At 44.3% G+C, this 24829-nt stretch overlaps 1 protein-coding gene across 1 annotated transcript in view; it reads right to left on the minus strand.

The window, feature by feature from the left end:
- The window catches only part of MECP2 (methyl-CpG binding protein 2), a 409440-nt gene extending 385426 nt beyond the window's left edge, over nt 1-24014 (minus strand). Inside the window, exon 1 of the mRNA XM_085629745.1 lies at nt 23761-24014. Coding sequence (XP_085485871.1) covers nt 23761-23915 — 155 coding nt within the window. The 5' untranslated portion in view covers nt 23916-24014. The remainder of the gene's footprint in view (nt 1-23760) is intronic.
- Between the last annotated feature and the right edge of the window lie 815 nt (nt 24015-24829).

Raw genomic sequence — 24829 nt, forward strand, 5'->3', positions numbered from 1 at the left:
CATAATCTTGTCACGTGCTGCTGCGAGGCACAGTTCCTTGATAGGCAAGGGGTGGTGTTGGTTTAAAATCTGTCCATTTGATGTAAGTGATTGTGAACTGAAGACAAACTCCCAATGTTTTTAGAACTGAAGTGCTATGTGGAGCTGAGTGCCAATAGAGGGGGGCACAGTGGGGCGGTGCCAGCCAGAGATATGCATGTCGCTGTCGAACAGAACGCGACTTCTGACGGTGAAAGGTGCATTCTGGGTATGTGGCTAATGTGTACCTGGAACCACCGTTTCGGCCAAATAAAAGCACCCGTTCTAAAATGAATTCCGTACCCTCCTCTGGTAAATGCATGCCCTGTGTTTAAGCAAACTGCAGCAGCCCTGTGGGAAGGGTTGACTCCTTGTAGCGCAATATTGTGCATGCTCAGCATTTGAACTGCAAATAATTCACTAATTCTTCTCGTTCTAAAACAAATGTGTGCGATGAGCTACACAACCCCTTCGTGTTGAAATCGTTCTGTGCCTTGCGTTTCACTTCTCTTGTATGCCAAAACTGTGACCTTCGTCAAAGGCGCTTCGATTTTCGGAGTCACTCAGACACAAGAAACTGTAGTTATTCAGGTGGATGTAAGGGGTGGTTACTGGTCTCTCACACACAATGATGTCTTACTCGTGAGCCGAGGCTGTTCACACTGTTTGCTGCTCTTCAACAGAATACCTATTGGGACAACGATGCTATCACCTAGACATTGTGCACAGCAAATGTACACTACAAATGAAATGCCACACAGCAGCTCTACCTTCACCTAGCTAGATTGACACCCCCAAAACCTTATGGATTCAACTCGCCCACTTGCTACCTCCAGTTGCTGCTCTGGGAAGGGTGGGTTGGGGAGGGGAGGGGCTCTCGCAGCACTGAGCTCTGGGGAGTCATTCTATACTGGGGCTTGTGTTTGGCTGTGGGAGTCACTTCAAATTGCAGCCTCTCTGTTCTGTGCACTCTGGAGACACACAAAGCGAGCTCGTCGTTCCCATCCCATCACGCCTGATCCCTCGGCACTTACAAACCGTCCAAGTGCTGTAAAGCGCCAGCATGATATAACAGCATCTACAAAGCGCTGCTAGAGGCGAGGACCTCACAAAAGCACCACTATCACTTACAAAGATACATCAACTTTGATAAGAGCCCCATCTCAATTATCAACAAGCACTGGTGTTGATAGTTAAGTGCTGCTGCTGAGCACCGGAAACCACTGGTTCAAATTAAGCACTGACTGACGTGCTCCCATTCGGGCTCAGTTCACCTGCCCAGCATGGGATTGTTTCACTGCTGGAATTGGGAGCTTTTGGAAACAGGCTACACGCCATTATCAAACTCTATATATAAAAGAAAGTGACGTACTGCCTAGCACGTAGGAGCTGAAGCAGTTTCTGTATTACACTCCTGGCGCCGCCTCTGACTTTGCCTGGCTCTGAGGCAGACACCATTCCTGGACGGTTACCATTCCTCAGCGAATGAAAGATGTACGGAAGGTATTGTGAGAGGAGCTCCTAGTGCCGCCAGTTAGGACATCTACGCGTCTGAGACTGGAAGTAAGAATGTCACTGGCTTGATTTCAGAGACCCCCGACTGGGAAATGACACTCGGTGGGCAATAAAAGCTTCACGTTAGGCGGCAGCCGAGAGACGCAGAACTTGCGAAGAGAAAAGGGGACGTTACGCAGTAAAGAAAGAATGCGCCCCTCTTTGTATGACAAAAACCAGTAATAGCAAAGAACAAGACGAATCTACACGTTTCCAGCTCAGTGGCTCACTTCAAGCCAAGAATACACTGTTTTCACGGACATCGTTCAGGCTGGTGTTTATTTATCAGGGAAAGCCTGGCCGTCATATCTAGGAAAACAAATACATGATCCCCACATACTCAGAAGCCGGAAGTCAGGCGCCCTTGCCAGGGACGTGGGTGGGGCCTGCTCCGGCAGGAAGAGAAACCGGCGTGCCATGCTAACGCGGGGCTCTCATGCTGAAGGGAGAGCCCCGCTGTGGCGGCTGGAGTGGAGAGAAGCCCGGGCCCCAGGAGGGGGGCTGGCTGAAGAGTGCGGCGGCCGAGGCTGCCCACGGCAGCGCGGGGCTCCCAGGAGTGCAGGGAAGCCCCGCAAGAGAAGTGCTGCAGCCGCGAGGAGGAGCACCCCCCAGAAGAGCAGCCCTGTGAGTGAAGAAGGGCTGGGGGCTTCGTGTGGGCTATTGTTGGTGCCTGATCGAGGCACAGTGTCCTTTTGGCATTCTGAGCGGCCCCGTCTTGCAGCAGGCCGCTCCAACGGGGCTGGCGTGTGGTCGGAAGGGGGACAGGAGATGTGCACATCGCGTGTGTGGACGTGCGTGTTCACGTGCGCGTACACAGGCTCCAATCCGCCAAAAGCCTGCGCGTGCACATCTCCTGTCCCACTTCCGAGGCAAGTCAGCAACAATAGATCTCGCTGGCGACAGCGGTTTCGCGCTGTGTTCGCCAGGCGAGACCTAAACAGATGAGTCTATTCAGAGTTTCCAAAAGTGCAGCATTTCCAGTAACCTGATTTTTTTTTTAAACGCAAGTCCCTAAAAGTTTATGAAAAGAAACGAGAACACACGGGAAGTGTAGGAATCACAAACCTCTTAAGCCACAGAAGACGACTGTGATGTGGCAAAGCGACACACAAAGTACAGCCTAATTTTAAGTGTTTACTACGTCTTAGGCGTAGAAACGGATGTTGCTTGCTCCGGACCTGGTTGGTGACAAAAGCTCGCGTCTGAATTACTGCAAATACTTTTGGCCCAATTAAAAATGCATAAACACATAATCCTAGATGTGAACCCTAAAGGTTACATACACCTTTTTAGTTTTTCCCAAAATGCAACAAGAAAATACACGTAAAAGTACATTTCCAGGCAAGGACCCAGCCCATCATGCATATGACGGGCAATCCACTGGAGAATACAAAGCTGGATTGTGCAACAGAGAATTTTTATTAATTTTAAATCAATTTCTGCTACATTCCGACCCTAGCAAAGTACTTCAGCATACTGAAAAAAAACACATCTGCATGGATTCCCATATTACGAAATGACCACCAAACTCTACAAATACCAACTCACAAGTTTGTTGGTGCAGGGCGACCCCTTATGTGCATTGAGTAGCCACTATCCACCACTACAACTGCAGACTATCCGCCTAATCAAAATACTGTTCGCATGCCCAGTTTGAGAAAGAAATGTTTTCTAGCCACTCAAGGTGAAAGTGTCTATACTACGGTATGAACTTTAAAAAGTACAAAACACAAACTCCGTTTTTCGAGCTGTATTCTCAATCAGAAAAAAAGGCACTAGCAAAAACCAATGTGTCTACCCTTACTTCCGCGCACCAAACTTCTGGCCTTGCCAGTGTTTTATTTTCCTTTGTCCCTAGATGCCGTAGTGAACAAGAAACATTACAGAATGCCTGGCCTGCTGCCCAGCATGTGGGTACACGCTCGGCCACCATCTTGTTAATACGGAAGAGGCAGCAAGGGGTGGCAGAACAGCAGCAGAGATATTACCAGAGGGATTTATTAAAACACCAGGGAACCTTACATATACCATGGCTTTAAGGACAGCCCACACAGCCAATGGCAGAATGGGATGACCTGTCTGTCTGTGTGTGTGTATTGGTAATATGAGATCTTGACAATGACCACCAGCAGCCTTTAAAAAGACTAGCGTTGCACTTCCACTTGCTAAGTTTACTCTAGATCAAAAGGAGATTAGCTCCATCCAGTCTTTACAATACATGACATTATAACATGTTGGATTTCACTCACAATTTAAAAACCATGTCTGTAAATTACGTGTAAGGGCTTTTCCTAACACACACATTTTAAATTGTACAGAAAGTCCAAGAATGTTACATTTACAGGTGTGGGGGGAAAGCTGGAGAGAAGGGTGGTCACTCATTAATTCACAAAATGGGAGGAGCGGAAGGTATGGCCTGTATATTCAATAGGAAGCTTCTTGCTAGATGACATCACAGCTCTTTAGGCATAGGCAAAGCCAATAATTCTCGCCTTTTGGCTGCTAATACAGACCCTTTGACTTTGTCAATGTTTTTTGCAGACGCTCTGCAGCATTGAAAGACAAAGAAAGCATAATCGAGGTGTATACGTGCATATGCATCATGATGCTACGGTGGTCAGACCGGACGATGTATCCATGCTCATGCATCACCACACATGCATGTATATGGCATGATAAAACCTCCATTTAGTTACTTTATTTATGGTTCCAAGATTATGGATGCCAATATTAGAGCAGTAAGTTGTAGAAACAAAAAATAGTTATGCTACACAAAAACTGCTGGCGTTAAAACAATGTGTTAAAAAAAAAACACGAATGACGAGAGCGTTGTGAGAACCTCGGAGAGTAGGTGAGGAGAGAAATCCGCGCCAGCGGAAATAGGGGAGCAACAGGGAGTAGGGGGGCAATAGATGAGCTTGCAGGTAGGGGGAAGGGAATCAGGCATTGGCAATGCAATAGAGTTTGATCTATTGGCATTGTAAATGGCAAAGCCTTTTATTTCTGTTTTGATAATTAACACATAAATAAAAGGTACTGTCATTTATAATGCCAATAGCTCAAACTTTTGTAAATGCGAGATCTATTTCACTTCAAAGAAGTGGCCGCCAATGTCCTGGGCTGCTTGGAAAGTGAAAGCCTGTATGGCACGCTTAATGTTGCAGCAAAGCATGTCATGCCTACAGTAGGAGAAACTCATTACAGAAAATAGTGCTTACAGACTAAATAAGACCTACCATGTAACACCCGGAGTAAAAGGGCCAGTCCTCATGGGAGGTTACAAATGAAGACAAGATGTAACTAAGGAGGGACTAACAAGCCTATTAACAAATCAGAAGCAAGCATTTATGAAGGACAATGACACATGCCTATGACAAATGTGGGTAGGGAGTGGGCACAGCTTCAAGTCCAAACTCCAATACAGCATGTCTCGCAGCGCATGCGCTGCCCAGGCACGACCTAAAAACAGCTGGACTGGAAGGAACAGTGGAAGCAATGGATGAGTTGAGGTGGGCCCAACACGAAGAACGCTGGACAGGTATTTGAGGGGGAAGCAGAAAATGAGGGAGCGCAAAAAACACATGCACTCTTGTGGAGTGCAGAAAAAAACCGAAAAAAAAGGTAGTTCTCTGAATGTGAGCACCGTAAGGATACAAATCATCAAATCAAAGGATGGTAAAGAAACTACACGCTATGTGAGGAGCAAACAAAAGCGAAAGAATGAAAGCCACTGAATAGGCAAGCAAGCACATTATATTGACAAGAAAGCCAGCCAATGGTAAGAAACGGCCTGTCCTACAGCCTATGGTAAGTGTTGCTATTTTCCACAATAGGTCTTCAGAAACAGATAGTTAAAAGCTGTCTGTAGGGGAGAACTATACACTTTGTAGATAAGGCTTGTTATATTAAAGAGCAGGCTGAGGTCTCAATCTCCTTATGTACTTAAATAATAGTCGCAGGAAATATCCTTGAGCACGTGTGCCTATATTGTACACTACCTTATTAATTCATTCACAACTAGGTACTTGAAAAGACACTCGCTTTATCTACATCACTTCACTAACAGGACATTCATATTTATTTAAAACACTGTACTGTCTTACACACATTCCGGCCTACTTAAAGGTTACTTCTTAGAATATATATATATATATATATATATATATATATATTACCTACTGGCGGTCGCCAGTAGGTAGTTATAGTTAGGACCACGTTTCCATAGGAAATCCGCAACATTCTATTTTGAATAACTTTGGCGCCGGTCGACGAATCCTCGCGAATTTTTCAAAATAGGTGGGGCACTACGCTCCGCTCCTACCCTGAAAGTCTCGGGGGGATTCGTCAAGCGGGGGCTGAGATAAAAGGGGGGTCCCAAAACGCGTTTTTCCCATGCATTTTTCCATAGGACCTTTAGACAGGGCTACAGCCCGAACGGCTGAACAGAATTACTTGAAATTTGGCAGAGAGGTAGTCCTCAGGTCAAGGAAGTGCCTTTTGTAGGTTTGGTGTAAATCTGTTCAGTAGATTCTGAGAAAATAGCCTTTAAATCAATATATATATCTGAGCCAGCTTACGGTGCGCTTACGGTACGCTTACCGTACGCGTACGGTGGCGTGCGCGAGCGCGATTCTGATTGGCTCTTAGATCTTAGTAAACATTCAAATCGGCCGAAACCAGGAAGCGGCGGCCGCCATTTTCTCTCTCGCACTGAGAGTGTTGATGAAAATACAAAGCACAAAAACATGTAAAGGGGCTGTTTAGACAGCTCCCACACACATAGCCATGTTGAGGGAGTCCCCAAAGATCCCCCAAGGCCAAAAACGGATTTTTTTTTTTTTCGCTAATTTCGCCGATTACGCTTACCGTACGCGTACGGTAAAAAATGATACAAAAAAAAAAATTATCCACACTCTCCCCACCCCGTGTGCAATTGGTGGCCGAAGGCCACCAATTGGGCATGGCTTATAACGGATGAGATAAACTATAATATTTAAAAAAAAAAAAAAAAAAAAAAAATTATCCACACTCTGTCCACCCCGTGTGCAAATGGTGCCCGAAGGGCACCATTTGTGCATGGCTTATAAAAATTACGAAAAATTAAAATATTACCTTTCAAAACGAAGTGCATCATATGTCCTCCATGTGCGCACGGTGCGCGAAGCGCATCGTGCGTACATGGCCCATCTAGCGTAACGTGGGCACGCGGTGCGCGTAGCGCACCGCGTGCCCACCGTGTGTGCACGGCACTAACTGCGTAAAGTGGGCGCGCGGTGCGCGAAGCGCACCTCGTGCTTACTGTGCGCGCACGGTGCGCGCACGGAACGAACTGCGTTAAGTGGGCGCGCACGCCACGAATGGCGTAAAGTAACTTAGCATTTAAAAAAACGTACAAATTCACTGAAAAAACCATAGGTTTCACACACGTTATAGTTAGGAATTAGCATTTAAAAAACCTTGCAAATTCACTGAAAAAACCATAGGTTTCACACATGTTATAGTTAGCGGAAATTTTACTGATAAAAAACCAATGAAATTCCCCCGTTATAGTTAGTGCAGGCAACTATAACTCACGCGACCGCAATCTTCTGCTGATGACATATGTGTCTTTATGAAAAAAAAATATTTGTAATATATGTATAGCTAAAAATGTATGGAAGAAGACATGGGCAAATAAGTGTCTAAATACAGTATTAGCATCAGCAGAGGATTGCGGTCGCGTGAGTTATAGTTGCCTGCACTAACTATAACGGGGGAATTTCATTGGTTTATCAGTAAAATTTCCGCTAACTATAACGTGTGAAACCTATGGTTTTTTCAGTGAATATATATATATATATATATATATATTCATATATTCACTGAAAAAACCATAGGTTTCACACACGTTATAGTTAGGAATTAGCATTTAAAAAACCTTGCAAATTCACTTAAAAAACCATAGGTTTCACACATGTTATAGTTAGGTGGATATTTCACTCGTAAAAAAACAATGAAATTCCCCCGTTATAGTTAGTTCAGATAACTATAACTCGCGCGACCGCAATCCACTGCTGATGACGTCACATATTACATCACTCATGACATGGTCAGTGACATCACTGATGACATCATCCTTGTGATAGAGTGGCGGCCGCGCGAGTTATAGTTATCTGAACTAACTATAACGGGGGAATTTCATTGTTTTTTTACGAGTGAAATATCCACCTAACTATAACATGTGTGAAACCTATGGTTTTTTAAGTGAATTTGCAAGGTTTTTTAAATGCTAATTCCTAACTATAACGTGTGTGAAACCTATGGTTTTTTCAGTGAATTTCAAAGGTTTTTTAAATGCTAAGTTATGTATGTATTATTATTTTTTTTTATATATATTTATCTTACAATAAACTACGTATTAAAAAAAAAATTACATTTTTTGGGGTTTTTTTTTTCACAATGCGCGCACCCCGCGATTTAAAAAAAAAAAAAATTAAATGTTTTTTTCTACCTTCGGGGTCCTTCAGGGACCCCCTGACAAAGGCTAGGGGGTCAGGAACTCTCTACCCTGCCCCCTTTTCACGTTCGCCACCTTCCTTTTTCACTCTCGCACTGAAAACAAACAAAATGGCGGCCGACACTTCCTGATTTCGACAGATTCGAACGTTGACTAACATGTAACCACCAATCAGAATTACACTCACGCACGTTAGGGTGCGCCAACGGTGCTCGCACGGTGCGCGGCTATAGATATGTATGTGCTTTTAACTGCAATTTTCTCAGGAACTACTGAACAGATTGACTCCATATATGCAAAAGGCACATCCCTGAGCTGAGGACTACCTCTCTGCCAAATTTCAAGTAATTCTGTTCAGCTGTTCGGGCTGTACCTTGGACTAAAGGTCCCTATGGAAAATTGCATGGGGAAAATGCGTTTTGGGACCCCCCTTTTTTCTCAGCCCCCGCTTGACGAATCCCCCCGAGACTTTCAGGGTAGGAGCGGAGCGGAGCGCCCCACCTATTTTGAAAACTTTGCGAGGATTCGTCAACCGGCGTCAAAGTTATTCCAAATAGAATGTTGCGGATTTCCTATGGAAACACGGTCCTAACTATAACTATCTACTGGCGACCGCCAGTAGATTATATATATATATACACATACATACATATACACACACACACACACATATACACCAATCACTTTACAGCAATTTAAAGAAACAAAAGCATGTTGCACAGGCCGATAACTATAAAATATTAAATACAGCCAGAAAGCGAATCAGGTCGGATTAAGAAAAACTCTAGGTAGGTTTTTGTCTTAGAAACAAAGTACAAAGATTCAACAACAAGGAAAAACAAAAGTTGATCTCGTCTTTAAAGGGACAGAGGGAGCTACAGAGTAAAGATGTGGTTTTCAAACAACTAATTCCCCACTCCCACTTGTAAACACCTTTCATTAGGGCCCCAGAATGACAATCATATTTTTTCACTAATCTATAAAACGGGCAGCTCTAAACATATTTAAGAGGTCGAACATTGCAGTTCTGCTCCTTTATCCCTTTTTAAAATTGAATCAAATACATGGGTCCCAACATGCTATATTTACACATGCCGGCCTCCCTAAAGGATTCAGTTAATCAGAGTGATCCTTTATCAGAAATAGGGCGAGGGTGAAATCTCTAGGGCTTTTGGCCAGGATATATGTAACAAAACATGTTATGATGGCCGACAGCAGAACCAATGGTGAATTAACAAAATCCTTTAAAAATATGGATAAGAGGGAGATGGAGGGGGTTTATTTGTTCACCTTTTTTTAAGAGCAGTCCTGTTGAAGAGCCACCCTCCGAATGTACAACATATGCTTGTATTGTGTTTGTTATTTAACTGAATTCAGCCAATAAAAGAAAGCTAAACTTAAAAATATGGATAAGTAACAGCACAGCGTTAAAACATTATTGCAAGAGAGGAACATATAACATGGGAATTAACTCGATTATAAGCAGAGGCTAGACTAACATTTTTAGCACAGCAACGATGGGGATAAAATTAATTCACAAGTTGAGAAAATCATGATAAGTATCGATAAATGCCTCATAGCTTAGACTAGGCACAGATAAGGTATCTTTCAACTAAGCCACTGACTTCCAGGACTTGTAGTAATAACAAACATGTGAGTGCATAGTTCACTAGGCCCCAAAATATAGCTCCAGAGAACAAAGTCATGAAAAGCCCTCAGCTAAGGAGAGCCCCCATACTTGTAGAATTGGTTATGAGAAGGTCAGTGTAGTTTGAGTCCCAGAGGGTCCCTTATTGTCTGTAAGTTGGGACATGGGCCCCATCTTACATACAAAAACATCATTATTCACCAATTTGGCGACAATACACAACTCTTCTTGAAAGTCTCCTCCGCAACAGATATCCAACACCTCAAACGCTGACTGCACCGCATTCAAACCTGTGTCCAGCGCCAACCCAAGCTCAATCCTACCAATACAGAATTTCAGTTATATCCCAAGAAAAACCAGCATGAAATAGTACAAACCTGGCCTGATGACATGAACCTTGACTGCGTCGAACTCCAACTTTTACCGAATGCAAAGTCTTTTAGATTTACCCTGGACACCAACCAGACATTTAAGAAACACTCTGCCAAAAAACTAAGAGGGGCTTGGAACCACCTCGCTCTACTAAACAAAGTCAAACTATTTTTCCCACAAAGCAACTTAGAAACTAGTGCTTAATCCCTCATACTCTAGATGGTGGTAACAGCGCTGCATGACCTCCCAACCCCCATAGTGCCACCTATGCTCCTTATTCAAGGGCGTCCTACACACTGAAGCACATCCAGAGCCCCAAATAAATATGATCAAATCACCACCCACCTGATTGGAACTCTGTTGGCTAGCCTTGCAGATCTACACCATCTTCAACACCAACTGCATCACTTACAAAACCATCACCCACACCTGTCTAATAGATAAGCGCCTCATCTCTTGTGACTCACGAAGCACCTGCAGCCAGAAAATCAGACTGCAGACTAAAAAGCGTAAAAAAGAAAAGAACAAGACAATGGCCATTTTCAATCTATGCACCCAGGATAGGGAATAACATCCCAGAGTCTTTTAGGAAAGACCCAACACTGCTCCAATTTAGGAAAGTGTTGAAAACGCACCTCTTTAAAGACTACACCATAATGTAGTAACAGTGAAATTTTTCCAGCTACCTCTCCTATCACTCATTTACTGTATGCTTGCTATTGACCCTATACAGTATTCCGGTGCGTTTTGGTTAAGCTTGCACCATAAAAATATCATATACAAATATCCGAGTGCAATCAAAGAATCAGTGTGAAGAAGTTTTTTTTTAATACTTCTGGCGACGTTAGAGACAAACAGTATTGTAAAAAAGAAAATCGATGTAGACAAATGGTGTGGGAAAGAGTTTCCTTAAGAACTCCATTGTTAATTCATATTCAGCACAGTGAGGATACTAAGAGCAAATACCATATATTTGAGAAGAACTCATTAATAGGCCTCTGTTCAAGGCAAATGTGTATTTCAGTCATAGCCTGCAAAAAATGAAACAAGAAAAACCTGCAAAAAAAAGCATTTCCAACCACGGCATCAGGGTTCTTAGAAAAAGCACATTGGTTAAAACGAGGTGCCTGAGATCAAAGGTAGCTTTCTTGGTACAAAAGCACAGGCCACATGAACAAGTAGGGCAACGAAAGCTTACCTCTTAAATTTGATTTCACAAATGTACTTATGAGGAAATGCTTACATATGATACAAAAAAGACTTCAGACTTGCATTGTTTTCTTCCACCTATGCGAACTCCACCTGGCAAGAAGAATTACACTTTCTAAAAATTCAACAATGTTTTCCTGAGCACTGTCATCTATTTCAAGAAGAAATCCAGAACAAAGCTTTACCCTCAAAGGAGTGCATTATAATAAGCCTATCCTTATAGAACTGCTTTGAGAGTAAGAGATGACGGACACTGGGCATGCATGTGTATACAAGGTTATAATGCAATTTGCTTCTAAGAAACATGGTGAAGATCATGCATAAGAGTAGTCTGAACTAGGACTCAAAGAGGATAACTAGGTTTTTATCTGTATAGAAGTCAAGCATAGCGTAGTGTGATTGAGGGCAAATCTAATGAGGATGGGCAGACAACTTGAAGAGTGAATGACAAGAGCCCTTGTTGGAGGCCACATGCAGAAGAACGAACTGCTCTCTTTAAGGGCAGCTGGTCAAACAAGCATTGGCAAAGCCAGTAGGTTTTGCCTATGCAAAACTATTTGGCGTTGTCAATGTTTTAATGATGTTGCACAGTAGCACAACCTAAAGAGGACTAGATGCAGCACAGAGTCATTCTTGGTAGCCCAACCACAAGATAGGGAAGTAGGATGGAATGGTCAACAGCCAAAAGTTGCAAACAAATGAATCAACAGTAAAGTGCAGACTACACATTGCAAATACCCTCACTGGGCAGAGGTTTACAAGGACAGAGACCAGAAATGAGACAGCTCCCAGCACTAACAGCTGTCTTACCTTGTAAACAATTTTACCAAATGAAAATACCAACCCTAAAAGTAATGTAAGGGCAATGGAGTGGTGCACTCCTAAGGCGGTATTGTGTTAATAAAGAAGCTCGATCAGTGTCTTCGTTGCATCAATCTTTATTTTTGACAATCCATGTGGTTAATAAAATACATCAGCCAACGCGTTTCGTTCAAGGATTGAACTCCGTCAGGGCAAAGTGGATGTAGGAAGAATGAGCAACTTGTGCGTGGAGGATGTGGGTGCAGCAGGCCCAGCCTGGTCCGCACCCTGTTCTTAGAAACAGAATCAGCGGCACTCAGTACTGTCGCTAGAAAAGGTGAGGTGGCCTCCTTGATAAGGGCCGGCAAAGAGAGACCTGAAATATCGGTCTCGGCGTGTCAGCTACCCGTTGCTGTACATCCACCTTGCCATGACGAAGTTCAATCCTTGAACGAAAAGCGATGGCTGATGTATTTTATTAACCACATGGATTGACAAAAATAAAGATTGATGCAACGATGACACTGGTCGAGCTTCTTTATTTACACAAAACCGCCTTGGGAGTGCACCGCTCCATTGTCCTTACAGTTGTTTTCCTGCTTGGCAGGTGGCATCCCACAACGGCGGGTGCCGGAGCTGATTGTGCACACCAACCACCAACTTACACTTAAAATACTACCTGGGGAACACACAGAGGAAAGTGCAGCATTTGGAGTCCGCTGTTGGTTCTTTGCTTCATCAACCTTAAAAGTAAACTCAGACTCCTCAAGGCCAGATTGTGTGCAAGGAAGAATTTTTATTACCAGGTGCACAATGCCGATTGCTCACACCGGTGCACAATGCACATTCCTCACATGTACCACACAGTGTCAACATACACTTTGCAGAACTTCATAAAATGCTAGGATATGCTATCATATATGTTAACTACACATAAAGGAGGTGGGTTCTTCATACATGTTTGCCGTGATGCATAATAAAGAATGGGGCGAGATGATGTGACAAAGAGGAAAGCACAAGGAGCAGTCCAAAGGCTAAAGTACGGTGCTGAGCAATAACTCACTGGTCCAGATCTGCTCAAAGGAAGACTAAGACCTGAATGTAGGACTCCGACCTCTATGGCTGGAGGTACATGATGTCACTAAAGATGACAATCCTTCAACAACTGTCCCCGTTGAGATGTTGTCTATCATAAATCTTGCTCAAGCACCAATGTATGTTTACCACACAAGACTTTCAAGGATTAACCAATAAAAACGAATAAGGATCTGCTTAGCACTCCACACTGCATAGAGAACACCATCAAAGACGAGAGAATCAGAGGGGTGCTTTGTTTTTAAAGATTCTGTAGCAGGCAAGCGTGCCGAAAGCTGCAGGAAGTAGAACCACGGGTAGTTTGCAACGTTTTCGTCTTTGGGTCGAATGTATACACCCATTACTGGGTTGTCTTTTTGTATCTTTTATATTGTTAATGTTTGTTGAAAGGCCGAGACCGAATCGATGACAATCCATGTATACCCTTCTATAATGTCTTCTTTAATTTTAAACCTTGGTGTGTAAGTGAAAGGGAGACGCGTGTACACCGCCTGCTATGTTTGTACACAGAGTACATTTATAAGCACAGGGATAGAAGCCCTTCAAGTACTGTAGAAACACGTTTCCAATAACATCCTTAATGGAGGGTTCCCCTAGGATGCTGCACGCTGAGTCTCCCGAGGGCTCCTGCGACTTAAATCAATAATTGTGCGTTTCATACGCAGGGCATGCTTCCTTCCTCAGTTGAAAGGCAGTGTCAATAATAAAGTCTCCCCGGTCACTATTATAACTAGAACCACAGACACAGGTTAGATACCCATGTGCTTTACGAAAGACATATGTGCGCATTAGTGACAGAGTCTTGTTAGTGTAAGAAGGCTCATGCACTAACACTTGTTTTGCCTAAGTTAGTAATAGCCACAATCAGTCACCAGACAAAACTTCACAATTCCTAGATCAAATTAACATCACAGTTTTGTATTGGGTTAAAAAAAAAACAGAACAGCACAATTAAACGGATATGAATATTGATACAAAAACTAACAAACATTGGAAATGCCATTAAGTCTGGTTGCAAGCGAATGTTGTATAGTAATGTACAGCGTTACAAGTAGATAGAGTGGGAATTGATATGTATTTGTGTGGAAGCAAAGAACTAGAGAATAATATTGGTGTAGGGTAAAAAGTCAGGCGACAGTTGAACTGACAAGCCAGACCAAAAATCCAAGTAGATTAATGACCGCTCTCCGCCCATCTGTGCTGCTGCCAGAGAAAAAAACAGTAAATTATCTAGTTACCCATGACACTTTAATACAGTGCTTTCCAAACTTTTCTTGTTGGTGACACACATTTTAGACATGCATTATTTCGCAACACAGTAATTCAGTTTAACTAGCAAACAGTAGGTTAAATTAACTGCATTTTTAGACATGCATCATTTCGCGACACAGTAATTCAATTTTACTAGCTTAAATCAAGAAGCCTATGATATTTAGTTCAGTAGCCTCAATGCCCATAGTGATTGATAAAAAATTACTTTAAAAATGTAAACAACGGTATGGAAAAATATTATAAAAGTTGTTTGTAACTTTGAAAAATGCATTTAATAAAAAGTCTTCTACAATCAAAAAGTCCCTTAGGAGTTTTAAAGTAGCTGGACTTCTGAAAAGGATAAATGTTATGTATAACTTTTGTCAACTTATTCCAACTATATTTAAGTTAATGTACCTGCTGCTGAGATATGCAAGTGTACTGCCGGGATTAGGTTTGAATGTATGCATAAATAACTCACCCATCCATTCACCACTGAACTAGACATATCAAATCTTTTTTTAAAGTCTCCAAGAGAGTGTAGTTATCCAGCTACAACTTCTAAATTATACAAAGATCACTGCATCCGGTCCAGGTCTGGTCAAACTAGCAAAGTTATTTTCCTGAAACCGTAGGTTTCACTGTATTATGTCTACCTAGCTAGCACATTTATTTTCCTCAAACCTATGGTTTCACTCTTTTATATGAGTTACTGATATCATTGAGTTATTAGCCTACGACCAAGAACTACATATGTTTCAGCCAATGGGGCATGGTTCTGTCACCCAGGCATCCTTAAAGCTAAGTATGCATGATGATTTGAGTTTTAATAACAGACTAAACATTAAAGTATACCTTGGTGTGCTTGCAACAAGAAAATTCTGTCTCATACGGCACGGAAATCAAGCATAGTAGAGTAAACCTTATTTTTTTTTAAACTAGCTAATAAGATAATCTGTTTTTCAAAATTAATGGCTAACATACTTTCTCTTTTACTTGGCCCATTTCCTTGCCTTCGTTGTGCAATCAGAAATACGTCCATTAGAAGATACCAGAACAGTAGTTATTCTGTCACTCATTCTTGTATTAATAAATGCTAGCAGCCTATTTCTGATCTTGCAAAAATATCCTGTCAATCCAGTAGGTTTCGGGGGAACGGGTTTATACCCCTGGGCTGTGCCTGCAACCCAGAACGGGCCCAGAACCCCTGGCTGTGCCAGTAATAGTCCACTGGAGGGCAGAAGGCTGGCGGCCCCATCCCCCAACACCACGAGGCGCCATGCCGACTCGGGGAACGGGCCTAGACCCCTGGCTGTGCCTGTGGCAAAACCGGACCACTGAACGGGCCCAGACTGTGCCCGTAATGGCCCACTGGAGGGCAAAAGCTAACAGCTCCATCCCCCACCCCCTAACAATCATGGCAGTATATTACTCATCGCTGAGCCCGTGGGAGAATGGCAGCGAGATACTCCTTCTTTCCACCTTCTGCAGAAACAGGTACTGCGTCACTGACATGTGCAGTACCATCCTGCATGATGAGTAGATTGTGTCTAGAGCACGTCCCGCATCTTCACGCAACACACCCACACATGGCAGGCAACACAGTACCGTGCTGCGACACAGAGTTTGGAAAGCTCTGCTTTAATAGTATAACAATACAACCTTTATGCCCCTGCAAGTTCAAGCTCAGGCAGCTGGATATATAAACAAAATAATCACAACTGTGTGGCGAGCACGCACTTGTTTGTGGTAGCACAACTTCTGCCCTATTAAAAAGTACTTCTGGTTCCCAACATGTGGGCAGAGCCAAAGCACCCCTCCTCGTTGATTCTCACATAATGGCCTTGCAAAAGCTCTACTGTCAAGCCAGACATAAAAACTGGAATTACTTGAAAATTCAAGGTACCATTAGAGAAAATAGATTAGTAACACCAACATCACTGACACAAAAACATATTACTTAAAACAATTCTTTCCAACGTTCCCAAAGATGGTGCTTGGTGGACTGGAATGAATCATTGCAGCCTGAGAAGTGCCAAAACTGCCTGGCACCCATCATATTTACCTCGACATTGCAACTGATCCACTGGCTCACTGCATCACCCATCAAATGGAAAATTATATCAACAGCAGATTTTGATGTGGGACCTGTGCAAAAAAATCTAAGGAACATTTTGTGGCATACGCATCAACTGGCACTGAAATCCAGGTGTCTATAGAAAGAACCTACACCCACAATTAGAAACAGAGAAGGAGGGAGAACCTTTGGCTGTAAGCCTTAAAATTAGATTTAAGGAGTTATGGGATACAAGAAATTATTTTTTGCAAAAACAATTTTTATTGCGTATCTCAAATACAACTGGCATCTGCAAGAACCAAAGCATCATTGGCCTTCTCTCAAACATTAACACCAGCACGTAGTATCTTGTAAGCCAGTTCCGGTTACCAAAGCCATGACCCCAAACACCCCCCCTGCCAAATCTCCCTCCCCCCACCCACATGTCAGTGTGCCATACCCTCAGGTGCCGGGATAATTCTGTCTCGTAAGTAGCCGTGTTATCGGCCGCAGGCTACTCCTCACCCCCACGGGCAGGCGCCGAGCAAAAAGGGGAAGGGAAGCCCTCCCGCCCTCATATGTGACCCATCAACCGCCTCTCCACAGCTATACGGCTGCAGGCCGCTCAGCGCGTCGGTGTCCTCCTCCGCTTCTGCACCCCACCCCCGGAGGTCAGCCACTAGCGCTTCCCATGCATGTGCCATGGCTAATGCTTTTTCATCATTTCCCCGCAATGCTAGCTGCAGCCGGAGCGCACTCTCACTACCCGCCCATTTGGTGAAGGTAGTTCTCCACCTCACAGCGCTGGGGCCAGATCTCGATTTCCAGTGCATTGTAATTTCTCTTTTAGCCACCACAAGGCCTAAGTCACAAAACTTGCTCGTAACTTTCGTACGCGGCGTGAGGGGAAACCACAGCAGAAGACAAACTCCCATTTCTACCCTCAATTCCCACCCCGTCACTTGGGTCAAGCAAGCGATGACCTCCCCCCAGTAGTCGCTTAGAACACCACAGGACCAAAACATATGCTTAAAGTCAGCTCCTTCCTCCCCACATCTAGGGCACTGCGGGGTGGGACCCCCAAAATATTGATATAATTTAGCTGGCGTCAGATATGCCCTATGCAAGATGAAATACTGCACCAATTGAAACCTGGCATTACGTGGACTTTTCCAGGCCCTCCTCTGCAACCTGGGCCACGTCAGGTCCGGGATGGGCTTCCCGATGTCCAGTTCCCATTTATCCTTCAACACTGTCAAAGGGGCTAGGTGTTCCGTTGCCATTCTCTGATAGAGGCAGTTAATGGCCTTGACTGTGCCCGCAGCCATGACCACATACTGACAACCGGCCGCCGTCTGCGGTTCAGAGAGTCCCGCATTCCAGTGCTTTTGTAAAGCCGCCACCAGGGCCGCGTGGAGTAAATAGTCTCCCCTCGGGATCCCGAAGGAATCCTGCAGCCCCTGGAACGGCTGGAGCGCCCCATTGAGGTACAGGTCCCCCACCATCTGTATCCCCAGGTCTTCCCAGTGAGCCAGCCTCGACCAATCCCCTCCATGAGGGAGGGCCGTGCACATACCCAACGGGATCTCCGGGGTATAAGGGTGAACAATGCCGACCCTTCGCAGGCTACGATTCCAACACAACCGGAGCGTTCGCTCCTCAAGCGTTAGCTGCGACAGCTCGAGGCGCTGCTGGAAGACAATAAAAGAAAGCACATGGCGCGGGATCACTCTGCCCTGTGGGCCTTCGGGGCCTCTAAACTCCCTAGCCACTGCCTGCGTGAGCCATTGTAGTTGGGCAGCCAGATAATACCACTCAAAGTCAGGCACAGCAAGCCCTGCCTCGGCTCTGGGCCGTCGCAGTGTGGCCAGCGCCACCCGCCGCCTGCCCGATCCCCAGATAAAGCCCGTGATCATAGCTGTGAGCTTACGGAAGGGCAACACCGGTATCCAAATAGGGAGCGTACGGAAGAAATACAACAGGCGTGGGAGCGCCACCATCTTCAGGAGCGCTACCCGCCCGGTTACCGATAGTGGTAGGGTGCTCCAGAATCCAATACTGCCCGCAAGGCCCCTGAGCGCCCTCCCTACATTCCCCTCCAACAAATCTTGTTGGGTGCGGTAGATATGCACTCCCAGGTACGGCAGACAGCTAGCCTCACAGCGGATTGCCCCCAGGGTGGGGGGGGGGGGGGGTCCGCTCCCACTGGGCAATGGGGTACACACAAGTCTTGCCTCAGTTGACTTTCAGGCCCGACAAGTATCCGAAGCCCTTCAGAAGTGCCTTGGCACCCCGGAGGGCCTCTTCCGCGTCAGCCAGGAAGAGCAAGAAGTCATCCGCATATAGGGAAATATAATGGGTTTCCCCCCGCAGTAGCAGCCCAACGTATGCGCGTCCCAGTCGAGCATGGGCCGCCAGCGGCTCAACCGCCAGTGCGAACAGCAAAGGCGATAACGAGCAACCCTGCCTCATGGGATACAAGAAATTATTACAATATCAGTTGCAAACAAAGTACGGATCGAAACAAGAAATTACCATTACATGCCTTCTGCATCTACCTCAAAGTGTATATGTGTGTATACACACACAGTCTATCTACCTGCGTATGGGAATAATGATACAACAGTGTAGCAAACACTCAATTCTATAGGTGCACAGACATATGAGGGGGTGGTACGCTCTGGAATTCCATTGTTGAGTGTGCGCCTGGGCCATAACTCACTACAGCAGTATTTCCCAAAGTATAAGTCCTGAGCTGACTTATGGTGGATCGCAATAGTCAATGCAATAAATAAAGATTCATTTAAATTCTGTATTTAACTTGTCACATTTGTGGCGATTCAAAGACAGGTCAAATGTCAGGATTCTTTATTCTTTTAACATGGGGACTCTTATTTCTCCGACTGCAAAGTAAAAGGAGTTTTTAAAGTGAATTGTGTGACAATGGAGGATGTTGTTTTCTGCAATATACTACATGTAAATACCTGTAAATGAACTGTATGCATCCATCAGTTAGGAAAACAAAAATGTAGCACACTTTTTTTTAAATTCTGAATAGTGCTTGAAACCGAGATTTTAATGGCATCAAAACAAATAAAGAAACTTACTTGGTGTTGCAAAAATGATAAATATTCACAGAAACCCGATTTCCACACATTATCTCAGGTGTGCTATTCATTTTTATATGTAAACTGTATGTCTGTGCAAATTTAGTGGCCATTTCAATTGAAAATGTGCGGTCTCTAAATGACAATGACCTACCACATGATGCTCTGGTTACATTCCAAAACCACCTGCCTCATGTCCATTAAGGTAGGTGGATCACGAGTTTGTTGTTCTAAAACTGGGACGTGGTTCTAAAGAATTTGGAAAGCACTGCACACGAGGCAAATTGTGTGAGGCCATAAGGCCCCTTCCTGTCTCAACAATGGTAAAAAAAATTGCTTTCTCTGGCCAAAGCTGCCTGTGTGATTTATGCTATGCTGTTGTTCCTGTGTAGAAGCTATAAACTAAATTGTGTATCTGAAATCATAACACAAGCACTGGACTCCACAGAATTCAGCCACACTTCATATTCATGTGTATTCACTTACATTGTTAGCAAGAGACCAAAGACTTGCCTATTATAATGCACAGATCTTAACCTTAAAGCCTTACACCTCCCTACTGTAGGCATCCCAAGACACTGCCCTGTTGAAATTACTGAGCAATTTCAATGTATGCTCCCACCCCTATGGCTAATCTGAGGCAACAACTTATCTCCCACTTCTACCTCCTCCAAGCACTGACGGTGGGAAACAGCACCGTGGCTCGAGCGCTTTAGAGAAACTAAAATACACAAAGGGTGAAAGCTGTAATGAACAAAATATCTTAAGCAAGGGCCACTATTCGCTTCAGAAAAGTAACAGAGCATGGAATTTGCAAGGTAATAAACTGTGATTTCTCAAGTTATTCTGTACTGTGGTAATAACATGGAATTTGACCTTGCAACTAAATGTAATTAATACATTTCTTAGTATAGAGCCTTCAGATTACATGTTTTCTTGATCCATATTTATTTTGAATGCCATTTTCAAGTTTCCCAAACCAAACAAAAGTGAGAGCCTAACAACGAAGTCACTAGCCGATTATGAGGATGCGCACAGACCAGTGCCTTACAAACTTTAGAACCACAACCCTCTTTTTAGAAGGACAAACTTGTGCCCCACCTATCTCTAATGGCCATGAGGCAATTTTTTAAATGTAACTAAAGCATTGTGTGGCAGCACAACATCATTTTCAGACAGCACATTTTCTACTGAAACAGCCACTAAATTTGTAGAGATAGTTTTACTGATTAAATTATACTGCACACACATGCTTATGTGTGGAAATTGTGTTTCAGTGAATTTTTTATTAGTGCATCACCAAGTAAAGTGTCTTCCTTCGCTTTGATCCAATTAAAATCGTGGCTACCATCACACTGCAGAATTTAAAAAACACAGCCTCGATTATGAACACGAACAGTTACCTTACAGGTATTTAAATTTTGTTGCACTACAAACAATTACATCATACATCCTTTCCGCTCACATACTCTGTACTTCAGCAAGATTGTCACATAATTTGCATTACGTTTCTTTCACAGATTGCAAAGTTAGAGTTTATAAACACCAGCGTGTTAAAAACACAAGTAGCTATTTGTCAGAAGGCATATCCTGACATCTGGCCTGTCTTTGAAGTGCAGCAAATGTGACGAATTAAACACAGAGTTTAAAGGCATCTTTTTATTTATTTCTTGGACTTTCACTACCTACCTAAAATTCAAGTAGCAACTCAGTTTGCAAAACACTGACTTATACGCTTGACCACATCATACCGGAAGTGCACACGGAGCTACAAAGTTTAATGAGTCAATTGTGGCAGACATTTTATATCAGCACAAAACGGCTATGGTAAAAGTACAATGTAAGTTGTCATTGTCTTCCTTAAGTGGCATCTCCCACCATACGTCACTCTTTCAACACCTTAGGGAGAAGATGCCACCAGGTTACTGAGTCCCATTAAGGTGGATCATAGTAATACTTGCCTTTTAAAGTTCTTATCTTGAAGAAAACAGAACGTGAATTCCTCCAATCTTTACTCGCTCTACTACTCTTTACTATCATTACAATGATTCAGACACATTTCTTGCAATGCATGTATATGCAATATAACCTTAAGGTGAGGCGAAGAGTCCCTGTGAATTTAAAAAGCAAGTGTATGTAAAGTAACTGAATTGGCTCCCGACATAGGTTTGAAACACACATGGCACCTCAGCCGCCCTCTCGGACAGGTTACCAGTTGCCTTTACGTGCACTTCAAAAACTGTTTAAAATGCTGGCTCGGCCGGAGACTCGCAGGCTATATTTTCACTAGGAAGTATTTTTTGGGTTTGCAAACCGCTCTTAAACAGTGTGATTTTTTATTAACGTGCAGGCTTCAGCCCCAACAAGCTTTCATCAAGTAGTTACAAAAAGTCACGGAATGTCGAAAATACCCTTTAAAGACGGATCACGGTTATATCATCCACCAATATGTTTTGATAAGTGCCCAAAGACACTACTAGAACACTTCGCCGGTGATTGAACAAAGGGGACTTAAGAAAAGGTAGAACTGAAGTTGTAAAAGGAGGTAGCAGATCGAATCCCAGCATCTATGGGTCGATTTCTGTAGCACTGGGTGGACACAATAATAAAACACACTTGCAGCATGTGGTGGGAGAAATGCAACTGATGCACAATTTTCACTGCAAACATCCAAACAGTTAGCAACAGAACTACCAGACACTCGCCTTTCTAAATAATCTATTTCTCATATCTTGACACAACAGAATAATCAGGATTAAAACGTGACAGTGCTAATGGTCTCCAAATACCTTAGCTTCTCAATTTATAGGACAGTGAAGTAAACGTTTAAGCTAGCAATCCTATTACAGGGTTTTTCGATTATTGGAGTTTCACTTTATGATATACGAACAAACAAAAACATTCAAACGAATGACTATATAAAATGTGTAAGCCCTTGACGCATGCAAATGTGGAAAGAGTCAGGTTGAGTAGCAATTCTGCGCCAAAGATTTGAAATTGTTGGGCTCGTATAAGCGTTTAGAAATGGTAAAGATATGCAGACACTGAGCACAGTCATAATCGGAAAACAGAGCGATTTGAGGGATTGAAAGTGTGGGAAGCCAACATTCTGCAGTTGAGGGAACAGATGTGCACAGATGTTGAAGGGAACGATATATCGCAGCACAGTAAGGACTGAAACAGAAACGATACAGGGAGGAGGCGGTGAGCTGGCTGATCTTTGGAAACACTAGTGGGACTGTTGAAGCGAGTGACAAGAGGAAAAGTTCAGGGGTGTTCTGCATCGCATGTGAAGCGAAGCGTGATCGATCAGCTTGAGGAAAGCACTGAAAGGCTATGACAAGTTGAATGTGTTCACTTCCCACTGAGGGTTTCAAAGTCTAAAACCATTGAGTGGACACGTCAGAAAGGTAAAAGAGTGTTTCAGGACTGTTTACAATTTCAGGAATGTAAATACGCGTCACAAATTGACCATTGCCGTACTGGCACTTTCACAAAGTACATCCTACAAACTATTTTTGTACAGGGCGCACACTTTCATTGCTACAATTTACAAACGGGATAGCAAGATAAGCTTGACCTTGGATCACAGAACAAGCGTGAAGACCCTAAAAGTGTCCACATGACAGGCAGCTGCCCCAGCCTCTGACGGATGCGCCTCTGTGCTGAAGCACACGTTTACATACACGGACACACATGATTCGGACACATTCTGAGGTTAAAGAGACATAAATGCAAGGCTGCGGGTGACGTGAAGCCTACGCCCTCCCCTTACATGGTGATGTGGAGACAGCAGGCGCCGCGGGCTGCCCGGCAATAACAAGTGCGTGTGGGCTGCAGCAGGCCGCCGGCTTCTCCCCGCGCCGCTCGGGTAGGTGGGTGGGTGTCCGCATGACGCACTGAGGAAATACCCCGATCCCCCCAAATGCGCCGCTGGGGGCGCTGAAACAGCCAAGAACGCTGACATTCGCATCGCGCCCCCCGTCCTTATTTAATGCTTCCATCGCCACCCCATCATAGTTAGCATTTTTTTTAATTTAGTACAGGTTCTCCTCAGTGCGCGAAACGGGCCGCAAGCAGGCTGCCAAGCGAAAAGCTAACACAAAAAAAATGAAATTAAAAAAAATGTTTTTATTTTTGGTCCCCCACTCACAGTCGCTCTTCTCCGTTCGGCGCGGCGGCCATTTTCAAAACGGCTACCACAGGAACTGAGGGAGAGCGGCAGGGGCGGGCGGGAGAGGGGGCGGCGCGCGACCGCAGCGGCGAAGGGGAGGGAACCACGGAGGCTCGCTCTCGCGCGCGGACCATGCCGAGGCGCCGCCTAACGGCACGGCAGCCAAGGGGCGCGCGAGGCGCTCGGCCAGGGCGTCACGTGCCCGGACGCTGACTGACAGGAGGACGAAAGGAAGGGGGCTCCACTCGCGTGGCCACAGGCGACGTCACTAGAGGAGTCTAACCCTCCAGAGCCAGGGGCAGACTTCCAAGCGGACGGGGCGCTAATGTGATGGGCAAGCACTATAAACCGTTAGGACGGTCTGTGGTGTTCTCGAACAAGCGGGAGCTTCAACAGACCATGCAGTACGACATGGGGGCGGGGCTTGCGTTATTATTGAGCTCGCTCCGCCCTGTTTTTTGTCTCCTCCAGCTGTTGGCTTCTCGCGGGCTCGCACGTTTGGCAGACTGGTGTCTGATTGGACTCATTGAGACGTTCTTACAATTAGAATATGATCCGTCACACTGCGCAGGTTCTAGTCCGTCCAATCCGAAACTGGGCGGGCTCTTGGTCATGATACAACATTATTTTCAGCTGGCCTGTTCATGCTGCGCTCTGATTGGGAACTTAAACTGCCCGTCAAGGCACTGTTGGATGCTTATTGGAGGGGGCGGGGAATATGTATGAGCTCTTCGGATGTCAGCTGTTTCTGTTTAGTGTTGGCTATTAAAAATACAAAACTAAAGTTTGACACATACTAGCCTCATTTTGTGACTGACAAAAGTGAGATTTTCTAGGTTTGAGAAACAGTATCAACTACAGGACTTTTGTCTTTGTGATAACGCTACGGGAAATTATATGCTTTGCACCCACATTGGTGAAATGTGGCTTTAAACACAAATGCCACCTTCGGAAATACGCAACATAATAATACTTATCCATATTTCGGAACAGCTGAGAGGGAGATTTAGCTTTGCCTGGAGTGAAGGATATTTTAAAACACTCAAAA

The sequence above is a fragment of the Triturus cristatus genome, chromosome 10 (genome assembly GCF_964204655.1).
Source record: "Triturus cristatus chromosome 10, aTriCri1.1, whole genome shotgun sequence".
Classification (NCBI taxonomy): Eukaryota; Metazoa; Chordata; class Amphibia; order Caudata; family Salamandridae; genus Triturus; species Triturus cristatus.